The sequence below is a fragment of the Zeus faber genome (assembly GCF_960531495.2).
Source record: "Zeus faber genome assembly, chromosome: 1".
Classification (NCBI taxonomy): domain Eukaryota; kingdom Metazoa; phylum Chordata; class Actinopteri; order Zeiformes; family Zeidae; genus Zeus; species Zeus faber.
The window spans coordinates 36,472,000-36,484,152 of NC_137193.1; the positions used below are offsets into that span (position 1 = coordinate 36,472,000).

General features: G+C 43.6%; 1 protein-coding gene across 1 annotated transcript in view; it reads right to left on the reverse strand.

Moving 5' to 3' along the window:
• Positions 1-43: 43 nt before the first annotated feature.
• homer3b (homer scaffold protein 3b) overlaps positions 44-12,153 on the reverse strand; it is a 38,085-nt gene continuing 25,975 nt past the window's right edge. The window contains exons 6-10 of the mRNA XM_080008188.1: positions 7,368-7,510; positions 2,821-2,977; positions 2,037-2,147; positions 1,641-1,721; positions 44-1,299 (exon numbers count right to left, since the gene is read on the reverse strand). Coding sequence (XP_079864314.1) covers positions 1,108-1,299; positions 1,641-1,721; positions 2,037-2,147; positions 2,821-2,977; positions 7,368-7,510 — 684 coding nt within the window. The 3' untranslated portion in view covers positions 44-1,107. The remainder of the gene's footprint in view (positions 1,300-1,640; positions 1,722-2,036; positions 2,148-2,820; positions 2,978-7,367; positions 7,511-12,153) is intronic.

Here is a 12,153-nt window from a genome sequence, read left to right on the forward strand (position 1 = left end):
CATGATTAGAAATTTAATATTTAAGAATGTGAAACTACCCAGTAGCATCTCTGGCTCTTAACACCACGTGTTGGATTGTTGTTAAAACTGACACAGATTCAAAGTTCTGAGGTATTTTCAGTTAGAGTCTAAGAAACTAATTTTCTATGAGAAGTTTGAATAAACCTAAATGTGTTCGACAGAGATGATGCTGGATCAGGAAGAACAGAGCAGTAAACCTTGTATCTGCTAAAGACATTGTACAAAGTTGTTTTCTTTATTTAGAACGTTTCATTTGCAGAGGGGATGAAGCGCTTAATTATAGAAAACTAACAGGAGGTTTTCACCCGATGGCACTGCGCTCAAACCACTTAACTTCCAAAAGTACCGTGTGACTTGAGTACCATGAGAGCCCATGTGCAGATACTTGCTACAGCTTTGTGGAGTTTCTACAGACTGACACTGAAAGCTGTACGATGTCGCTGCTCCGATCCTATTGATCAGTTTCTGGTTTCAAACCCCACCACTACCACCGTGATCCTGGCTGGGGAGAGTGCACGTGGGCTCGTGTACGGCTAGTTAAGGTACAAGGAGGACAGGAAGTGGAAGTGACAGTACAAAAAGGGATGAAACTTGAAACAAACACTAACACCACCCCACCCCAAAGCTGGTGAATTCTGACCCTATACTAGAACAAGGAAACTACCTTCCCAGTCGGGGTTAAACTTTCAAGAATGTGACGACACAGAGAATATTCCGTAAAGTGTGAAGAAGAAAACAAAACGTACAGACTCAGTGAGCGTGTGTGTGTGTCGGAGCCACACACTGCTGGTCAAAGATAACACCAAAAGATTTGAATTATTATTCAAAAGCCTTGATTTTGCTAAATGATTTATGGTTTGATGTTTTTCTTAAAATCAGGAGTGAATGCAACTTCCCTGCTTCAGTTTGGAGATAAAGCAGAGTCTGCATGTACATGTTTCATTCCAGAACCTCCAGTCTCAAGAGGCTCGGAAGGTTCTGCTTCCAGTCTGCTTGTGGATGTTCTCCGTGTTTGACCGAGGTCCTCCAGGTTCTTCTTCTCTGAACCGAAGCAGCAAGGCAAGGGTTGGGCTGCAGGGGGCGCGGTTAATCCTCTTTGTGGACCAGCTGTGCCAGGTTCTGCCGCAGCTCGTTCAGGTCCAGGATCTTCAGGTCTAGGACCTCCACCATGCGCCGCACCTCGCCCTGCGCCTGCAACCAGTCGGCCCGACCTGAATCTAGGGTCTGCTCTGCGGTGCCGAGTTGGAGCTGGAGGGCCTCGTTCTGACGCTCCACCTCCTGTGCGGGTGCACGCACGCACGCACACACGCACACGCGCGCACACACACACACACACACACACACACACACACACACACACACACACACACACACACACACACACACACACACACACACACACACACACACACACACACACACATTATCTCTCTAAGATGTGGCCTCTCATGTAATTGCGGTCAAGGTCTATTTTGTACTTCACTGTTTTTCATTTTTCAGTCTGTAATGTGTGTCTGACCACAACTAAACAATTCTTTACTTACTTACTTACTAAAGTCTTCAAAACCTATTTCAACAGAATGAACATGACACAATCCAGGCCTGTCTGTCTGTCTCACCTCTAGTCTCTGTCTTGCCTCCTCTCTCTCCTCTTCCAGGTGACTCACATCAGACTTCTTGCTCTGCAGATTCTGGATTTCCTGGATAGAATCAAAACAGGACGTTACAGCGACATCACTTCCTGTATGGTCCTCCCCAGGTTCAACTCCAAACCACCTGGTCCCCCTCTAAAGCCAGCAGCAAGCACAGCACCCCTGGCGTGAGATCTGGGACCACACCAGCCTGCTATTGGTGACAATGGGCCCAGTCTGGTATGGTACCCCACGCTGGTCCTGGCTCCATAAACCATGAACTCCATGAGTCACATCTCTGCTGTGATTGGTTGATGGAGCCTGAAACTCCATCAGAAAGGCACCGGTCGTGTTGGAACCCACTGATCCTCCTGCCTCGCCCACCTGGTCCTTGGCTCGCAGCTGGGCCTCCAGCTCCTCCACCGACTGGCTCAGCTCCTCCCCAACGGCCTCGGCTCCAGAGGGCCGGACGCTCTGGGCCTCCAGTTCCGCAACCTGAGGGAGCGCACGCGCACACACACACACACACACACACACACGCACACACACAAGAGCTTAAGCAAAGTGGTTTCAAACTCTTTAGTGTGCTTGTAAAGATGTCTTCACGGTGTTTTAGTGTCAGCGGTTCGCAGTGAAGGAAGGAAGGATGGGAGTGAGCAGGATTATTGTAGTTACCAATGTAAACAGGTTTAAAATCCTCCAACGGCTCATTACAGCTACCTTTAAGCCTCATCAGGTGACCACAGAGCATGAGCGCCTCAGAAACAAACCCCAAAAGTCACTTTACCCCAAACGAGGACAGGGAAGAGGATGAGAGCGAGCGAGGGAAGAGGAAAAGGAGGTCAGAGGGAGGAGGTGATGGAGCAGTTGGAGTGGGAAGGGGCCGTCCTTAAAAAGTCCTGCCTGGAGCAGAGCCTGGAGACATCCACTTCCAGCTACTTGGGGAGGGGGCAGAGAACCAGTGGGAGCCCTAGAGAACCACTGGGGGTCTCAGAGAACCACTGGGGGTCACTGGGTGTCATGACATTTCACTGCATATATGTATGATCGTATGTATCTGACAAATAATCTCTTGAAATGAACTTGGGGGTCTCAGAGAACCACTGGGGGCTCTTGAGTACATACTTTTATATTTTGGAACCCCCTTTGAGTGAAATGTGGCTTGGACCTGTTCCCGCAGCCGCTCTGTCTCCTCCTGGTACTCCTCCAGCTGCTGCTTCCACTGCTCCACGCCGCTCTGTGCCTCCTGCAGAGCAGCCACCAGCTTGGAGTTACTGTCCTGCAGCGTGAACAGCTCCGCCTCCATGTTGATCTCACACACCGACCTGAAAGCAGCACACAGGGACACGACGTGAAGAGGACGCTCTGCGTGGAGCCCTGACCCCTGACCTATCCTGGCCTCCACGAGGCAACCATGTTCTCCATCATCATCAGCCTTAGAACCTTAGAAACTGGAACCTTTTTATGGCTGTTTTAGCTAAATCTAAGACAAGACAACCAGAAAATATGAATTTCAGACTTTTAATACAATTTCAAGTTAAATAATTTCCTCTGAAGTGACTCTGTATTTCCTCCTCTGTGTTCTCTAAGCCTCTTTACATAACCTCCGTAACCAATGGCAACCAAATCAACAACTCTCTGATGAAGCACCAGACCACAACAACCATAAGCCTGGTCACTATGGGAACCATTGACCCCCCCCCCCCCCCCCCAACCACACACCATCGGCTGATTTAACGCTCTAGTTGCTCTGGAAATAATCCTGTGCTTTTACACAATATTTGTTTTTATCATGACTCCACATCGTCGTCTTTTATCGGTTTTCCTTAATGACATCGTTCTATAAACATTTTGCCATGAAAATAAATGATGATGAGAAGATATGACATGCCCTCACATCGATGTGGAGCGGCCCTTAGAATAAGACAGAAGGTCAAGCAATAAACTAAGAGTGACTAAACGGCTTCCAATAAAAAGAGGTGGTTTTACCTGTAGCTCCGCCCATTGTTGCCTCAACCAATCAAACTGTGCTCACTCATTTTCTGTCAAATACTGTACATTTCAAATAGTTTGGCTGTCAATACTGGAGCACGTGGGAAAATACCTGATGGCTGAAAGTCATTTAAAAAATAATAAACATAATATGTTTTTTATTTTTATTTTTATAATTTTTGCTACTGCTAATTTAGCTACTGCAATAGGGCCATTTCTTTTCTATTTTTTTAGAAGCAGTTTCGACATTTTCAACGAAAGAAACATGTAGGAACTTGCTACTGGTAGAAAGCTGGAAACACATTAAAAATCTGTCCCCAACATAATGTAGAACGTAGATGCAGAAGCTAAAGTTCCAGGAGATGATGTTCGCCTGAGGATGTTGGGATGTTTTGGGTGAAGCCGGATTCTGATTGGCTGCAGGAATTACAGCTTGTTGGCGTTTTATCATCCTTCTCAACGAAGAGATGAAACTAATCTGCAGCTCGTTAGGGAGACGCTCCAGTCCAGCGTTTCCACTGCGAGTCAGTTTAACTCTTTGTTTCCCAGGTTATAGTCAGTAAATGTCTGCGTTATGGGGGTGAAAAACCCATAATACTTAACTTCTTCATGTCTGGTGAATGCCCCAGTTCCATCTTGTAAATTAAATTGTGAAGTTTAACTATAATTTTGCTGGAAACCCCTTGGAAACTCCTGAAGGACCCCTGACCGTCCCCAGTCCCCACATTGAGCACCACCAAAATATTATTTTGCGATAAAGAGAATTTTCTTCCATTTTCTAGAATGTAAATGTACTGTTCTTGAAAATTGGAGCGACTCCAACGCACCGTGTCCACATCAGCACATCACGCTGTTTGAGGCTAAATTTAGCTGCCTGGCTCTGCGTCCTCGATGCTGATCACCGTTATCCCCCTACAGAGCTGCTCCTCAGGGTCCAGAGCCGTGGATCTGAACCAGGACTCCTGCAGAACCTGCCAGACTAACTGCCACCCAAATATATGGGGAAAACTAAAAATATATCCCTTGAGGAAGCCTGACTCAAACATGTGCTGGGCGCAATCTACCAATTTAATCCAACCCTCGGTGCATCCCTGATTATTAGGGGTCCAGCTTGCAGGGCTGGAACCCTATTGTTTTTGTTGGGATTTTTATTATTATTATTTCTCCTTGCCATCTTTCCAGCTGAAAATGTCTGGCACACAGTAACTGCCGAACCCTCGGACATGAATGAGAATGATTTGGGGTAGTTCAGATATTTTGTGGTCCAAGTTTGATCCACATCGTTGTATATTCGGAGCAGGAATTTATGAAAAACCATTGACAATTTACCCGGAAGTAGCCAAACATTAGCGGAGCGGAGAGGGCTGTGGTGGTGGAGCCGGCTGGGGAAGTGCAGCGGGGCCCTTAATGACATCATCCTCCAATTTGTTATATATGTGCAGGTTGTGGCTCTGTGGCGGACTTTCGCATGGGGCGCGATGTGCTGCGGTCTCGACTCCATTGATGTGTTGGTTGCTTTGCGCAGCATCTGCGCCGGAACCGATGCGGCGTTCCATCAAAACTTGGAAAATTGTAACTCATGTTGGTAGGAATTAATTCTGCATTCCATGGGAACTCAGAAAATTGTACTTCGGCTGGATACCAAGTGACGCCGAGTTTCACGGGAACTCATAAAACAAATTTGTGACTGATGCAACCAACCTGGACCCCATGCATTGCTGCCTGCAGGTATATTCAGGGCCCGCAGGGCTGGACCCCTAAACATGGCATAGTTTAAGTTTCATATGACATCGTTTAAAATGGATAATGAAACTGTCGGTTAAAGTCATACACTGGGGAAAGACACTCTTTGTGACTCAGTCGCAGAGCCCTGAAGCCGGCGCGCCCCCCGCTGGCTCGCTGTTTATTCCAAGTTTATTAATATTACGCTTGTTGTGTCCAAATTGCACCAACCATTGACACTGCATGCAAGTGTGAAGTAGATCGGTTGAATGGTTGTCGAGATAATCGAAGCAAACACACGCGCACACGCACACACACGCACACACACACACACGCCCGTTCAAAATGGCAGTTTAACAAAATGTAAGGACAACTCTGCAATAAAGAATAAGCACCAAATGTGAAAATCAGGCATATTAGAACGTCAGGAGGATTAGTTGAGTCCAGGTCCCTTCAGTCAATGGTTTAGTCGTGTTTATGTGGACTGCCAGGCGGCTCTGCTTACTGCACAGGGGTGTCCTCCTCTCTCGTGCGTGTGTGTATGTATGTGTGTGTGTGTGTGTGTGTGTGTGTGTGTGCGTGCGTGCGTGCGTGAGACATTGGTCGCGCGCCGGGCGCTCTGCTCACAGCTCAAGCGATTCCTCTGCCCTCATGTTAGCAATGCATGCAGCGTCTCGTGAGTCACATTTGGATGATGAGGTCACAAATCGCCCCTCTTCGTGGAATTGGATGATGTCACAAAGCGCCCCAGCTGCACAGAGTGGCTCGCTGTTCGCTTGTTTATTCAAAGTTTATTAATGTTACACGTTTCGACGTGTACAAGAACATTCAGTGACGTAAGTGCACGGGTATTGGTCCAGACTTAAGTCCTTGGTGATTGGTCGAATACATGAGCCAATGAAGCACCAGTAACAGACATACAGGTACTCCTCACTTAACGACCAAGTTCTGTTCCTAGGACCAGGTCGTTAAGTGAATTGGTTGATAAGCGAGGACCCGTGTTATTTCACGGTGAGGGGGCGTGGCCATTGCGAACGCTAGTGTAGTGAATACTTTCAGACTGGGGGAATGTGACAAACTGAGAACGGAGATGAGATGAGATGCTTGATGCTGAGACGCTTGTCAGAGAGCTGGTCATAAGTCTGAACGGTCGTTAAACAGGTAGGTCATTAAGTGAGGAGTACCTGTAGTTAAATACAAAATATAACAAGGATAAAATAACCGCAACATTAGTGGCACTCTAGAAATGATTACTTGGTAATAGTGGTTACTCGGTTGGTAACTTGGTTATGTGGGGCGAGGATACCGCCTTGACAGTAAAGAGTAAAACAAGGTTTCTTTGATTCATTTCTTGCACTGCACTGTAACTTTTATGCATTCTATGTATTGTATTTATTAACTTTATGTCCTATGTCCTTTTATAATGTGTTTCTTTTGCACTTTCTCTTAATGCTTTTAATGTTTTATGTAAAGCACTTTGAAATGCCTTGTTGAAATGTGCAATGAAAATAAACTTGCCTTGCTTTGCACAATTACCCACTTAATGACAGACATTTAAGCCATCCAGCGACAATTTGTCACAGGTGGCTACTTCTGAGTCACCTATACTAATAACGTGACACAATATGGTGACTGATATTATGAAAGTTGAAGAAGTCGTAAAAACATTAAATGATGAATAATATAACTGAATGAATAATTGATTTGTTTACCTTTTTAAAGATGGCCTTGTTTTTGTACTAAAACGATAATATACCAGGCGATCTTTATAAATATTGTTTTATTTGACAACTTTGTTGAAGTTGTAAACTGTTTCTTTGAATTTTTGAAGATTGACTTTTTTGTATTACAAAGATATTATAACCTGTTGTGTGATCTTAATACTGTGATATTTATTTCGTTGTTTTGTCCAGAGGTTTTGGCCAATTTTTCAATAAAAATCATCTGACATGCGCTCCTCCAAAATTACCACTCCGCTCAATTTCGCAAAAAAACGTTTACCCCTCAGAGAGCATCTTCTTGATGCGCTCCCTCTCGGAGCTGCGCTCGGCGTCGGCGTCGGCGCTGTGGCTGCGGCTCAGCTTGTCGTCGGCCGGTCCGTTGACCGCCAGCAGAGGGGGGGAGTGGCGCTCTTCCGACAGCTCCTGGGGTGAGGCGGGAGGAGAGAAGCGGTTTGAAACCTCCAGAACAAGATCAGGACGGAGAGCTATAACACAGTACTACTGCATTACTAGGGATTCTACATCAATATATTGATATTTATAGAGAATGAGAACTGCTGCCAAGTCTGACATGGACTACAGAAAATATGTAAGCGCTCAATTGAAATGCAAAACTGTTGCAAAACATCCAAACTAAATATTGACATTACAATTTGGGATTTTTTTTTTAAATGTTTTATGTCTTTAGTTTTATGGAAATATTTTTCTCAAATTTCGCTTTAATTCTTTCTTACGTTCTTTACTTCTGGTTCTGTAAATACGAGGAGTCAACGAAAACCGGAGTAGGTCGCCATGGCAATGGAGAGAGCGACTGGTCTACGTCTTTGATCAGTGTCTTGATGAAAAGTGGATAATAATTGATAATTGATGTGATGGCAACTGGGGATTGTGGGTATATGGGGATAATATTACACACAATCCCCCATTATCCATATGGAGTATGGAGCTCAATGTGAGGTGAGGTGGTAAACTCACTTGGGAGAGCTTGGACCAATGATGCATCAGGAAGATGGGGAGAACAGAGGAGGAGAGGAGGAGAGAACAGGAGGAGAGGAGAAAAAACAACATTAGAATTATTCATTAAAATGTTTGGTATTTCTTTATTCAGACAATTGTTCAGGAGAATCAGTGACTGGGATATACTATATTATGTAATATTTCTTATTTTCCTTCGTCGCTGCTTTAAGACGCTTTTCATTCGTTCTTCAGACTCTGGGAGGGAAATGGAACAGAGCTTATCTTATCTGATCTTATCTTAACGCACTTTATTCAGGCTGCTTTTAACAAACAGGGCAATAAATAAAACAAAGGTTCATAAATAATATAAAATAAAGGGATGAAGTGTAGGGGAAACTGGATAAGGAGGAAAGCAAGAGTCTGTTTTAGTGTGGTGCATTTTATTATTTTAAGGGGTCCAGTCTAAAGGGTGGGAACCCTATTGTTTTTGTTGGAATTTTTATTATCATTCTTCAAGCCATTCTCCGGCTGAAAGTGCCTGGCACTCAGAAACCGTGAAACCCACAGACAAAAAAAACAAAGAATTGTGTTTGGGGTAGTCCACACATGCTGTATTCCAAGTTTTATCTACATCTGACTATATCTGTAGGAGGAGTTAGTAAAACCTTTAGCGCCGCATAATAGGTGTGTGTTTACAAAAGGTGTGTCCTTTTGCCCACACAATCAAAGGTTAAGAAGGTGCTCCAAGTTTGTATCAGGTTGAGACGAAAGACGGCAGGAGGCGATGCTGCGTTCCATGGGTACTCGGAAAACTGTAATTCGTGTCGGTAGTCCCCAGGTCTGTTATCTTGGTAAACCCCCCCAGTGAAACTGTGAAATGTTCGTAAGAGCATTAGCAGAGTAAGTGAACATATTTGTGATTAGTTTGTAATAGGTGGTTTCCAGTTTCCAGAGGACATTGGTGCAATTGCTGCGACTTACCTGGACCCCATGCACTGCTGCCAGCAGCTATATTCTTTATTTAGTATTTATATATTTTTTGAACTTGATGTCCCATGTTTCTCACCGATCTGTTATAACGCTAGATAAATAAAGTACTGTGGTCAGGGGACCTCAGGTTTAAGGTTAGTACTTTTAGAGAGTTTATGTGGAGTGACTATAGAACATATAAATAGTATGAGTAAATCTAGAATAAAACTTACTCTTCCCACACAGTTCATTTATTACATGGATAAAATGTGTACATATTTACATTTTTACTTCAGAAATTCTAGTTGTCACTGAATCTTAATATTACAATCGAGAAATTATGACAGTTAATTTCATATATTTTACTCGGCCAAGTTCTGGGCCCCTGCACCCGAAAGGCTGCAGCCTGCGGAGGTGTCCATGGTCCTATGAGGTTTGATGCCATCTGTGGTTAAATGCCAATTTTGACAACTTTATTGCTATTCCTTGTAACTTTAAGCTGTTTTTTTTATCGTAGTTACCGGCACATTTTTCCGTTTGCGGGTGCTTTGTGAATAAGACGCTCGCTTTTACTGTTATTTGCGCTGGTTTAGTCGCCGCAAAATCCTTTTGTGAATTTGCCTGAGGCTTCTGATGTGGAGAAGGTTCACAATTAAAACTCGATGCGATGTGAAGATTCGGTTCTCAGCTCCTCGATCTGAAATATTTAAACTTGTGTTTGAGAGCCTTGAGTGCGACATGTTGTGTGTTTACGTACGTGTGTGTGTGTGTGTGTGTGTGTGTGTGTGTGTGCCTGTGTGGTTTACTTATTTAGTATCTGGGGGTGGAGTGTGTACAGCAGCGTCGAAACCTCTTCTGGATGGATCAGCGCTGAGAGCTGCTTTAAATACTGACGGGGGTATTTTGTCGTCCCGCACGTATCCTAAAAGCTTCAGGAAGTATCGCATTCCTGAACATTGCTGCACACTGAAACCTCCTCACGCCGCTTCAAACTGAAACCTCTGTAGCTGCTGAAGGAAAACATAATATAAGATAATATTTAAAATACCTTTCCAGAAATATCTTGTTTATGATAAGAGGTGCAATAAGTTCATTGTAAAGAATATTTTTCAAATATAACCTTTGGTTTGTTAACGTATTGGTTGATAATGACACCTACTGTTCAAACCAGTGAATTATAATGAATGCACAAGATTCTGTGACCATGTGATCAGTGACATCAGATCGGAAATGCATAAATTCGCCAAACCATCAGGAGCAAACACGGAGTAAAATGTTTGTGACTGGGAAGTACATCAGTGTGACATTAAGATCGTGACACCTCCTAAATTTCTGGTCAGAAGGTGCACATGGTATGTGGTTGCTTTACCTTTGTGCTATTCACTTATTGTTTCACAAGTTAATGTAAATACACGTTTTAAAAGAGACAAATTTTGCGCTGATAATATGCTTGTGTTTATAAATGTAATATTTATGTTATTTCAGTTTTTCAGGGTGTTTGCCTGTTGGAGGAAGACAATAAACATTTGTCAAACATCAGTCGGAGCGTGGTCTTGTCTGTACCAGAAGAAAACGTTTGGGAGCAGTTTTAGTGAAAAATGTGTAATTTATGGGAGAATAACAAGGTTTTCCAGCGTTCCTGCGAAGACGGGAATGGCCAGCGCCCCTTAAAGACTCCATGACCGCACCAGTGGAAGATCTGCCGCTGCAGGTCCCAGCATTCGTCTGACGTGACGTCACGACCTTCAATCACCTAATCCGGCGCGGAGGCGGAACAAGAGCGCAAATAAGAGGACGGTGCTGCAGCGACCAAGGGCAGGCACGTGGTGGCAATGCTGTGATGCTTCGATCTTGATTTTCCGTATGAGTACAGACCGTGAAAGCGGGGCCTCACGATCCTTCTGATTTTTTAGGTTTTAAGCAGGAGGTGTAAGAAAGTTACCACAGGGACATCTTGCTTTGAAACATATATAAAATCACAAAAAAGGAGACAAAAATTGCATTTTGATAATTTTGGGAGTTGATTGGAAGTGTGTAACATGCTTGAGAATTGATAGTGTATTTCCCTGGTGGTCCTTTAGTTTGCTTTTCATTGTTTAATTATATATATTAATATTTCAATAGCGTGGTTTCAAAGTATTTTAGCAAAATTGGGCAAGGTACATGAGAAACTAGTGTACTACAAGAAGAAGTTCTGTCTCTTAAAATTTAAAAGGCACAGAAATTGAGAAGGCACAATTAAAGGAGAAATTAGAAACTGAAATTGAAAACTCAGAAAGGCAAAAAACTGAAGAACACATACCCAAAATTTATGCAGATCCTAAAATACACAGGGTAGGGCTCCAGGTGTCACCATCTCTTGTCGAACAAGAAGGGTGACGCGCCCAACAGAAATAAATGCTTCAGTTCAGAAGGGATGAGATAGCAAAAGGGGAAACAAAGTTTATGTTCAAAGCAGAGGTTCTAAACTTCTAAGCTAAACTTCTGTCTATCTAAACTATCTAAACTTAAGGATAAATGCTCTGAAACTGAATTAAGTGAAATGACCATAGCTGTGGAAAAATATGCATCAGAACTAAAACAAGTATATGAGAGTTTACGTGCACTGACCACCCCATTTCAAGATATAAAAAGAAAAAGGGATAGCTATACCTACTACTAAAATATGGTACCAAGGAGTTTGATGGGAAGGTGTGTGAGGCTGTGAAGAAAAAGCTCCTCCAGTTAATCCAAAGAGAAGACGCCGGGTTAATTTATGGTTCAAATGTGTCAAGAGCCGGACGGGATAGTCAGCAAGGAAGTCGTGTATCGGTAAAAAAGGCGGATGAAGCGGTACGTTTGGCATCAAATCGTGGTGAAATAAACAAGGGAAAAGGAAATCTCCGCCCAGAAGAAGGAGGTTCTAGCCCGGCAAGAAAGGTTAAAAGTGCTGGAAGATCAAAGGGACCTTGAAGCCATCGAGGCTGAATACAATGTGTATGCAGAAGAGGAATCACAATTGAATTCTCAAATAGGAGATACTGGAATAATAAGTCTCGTTGGTTTAAGCACTAAAAGAATCCCTGGCAATGACTAGACTTCTGGCACCAGAGCCATTCATATTGGCGGCTGTTCTATTTAAAAAATATATATAAATGGAG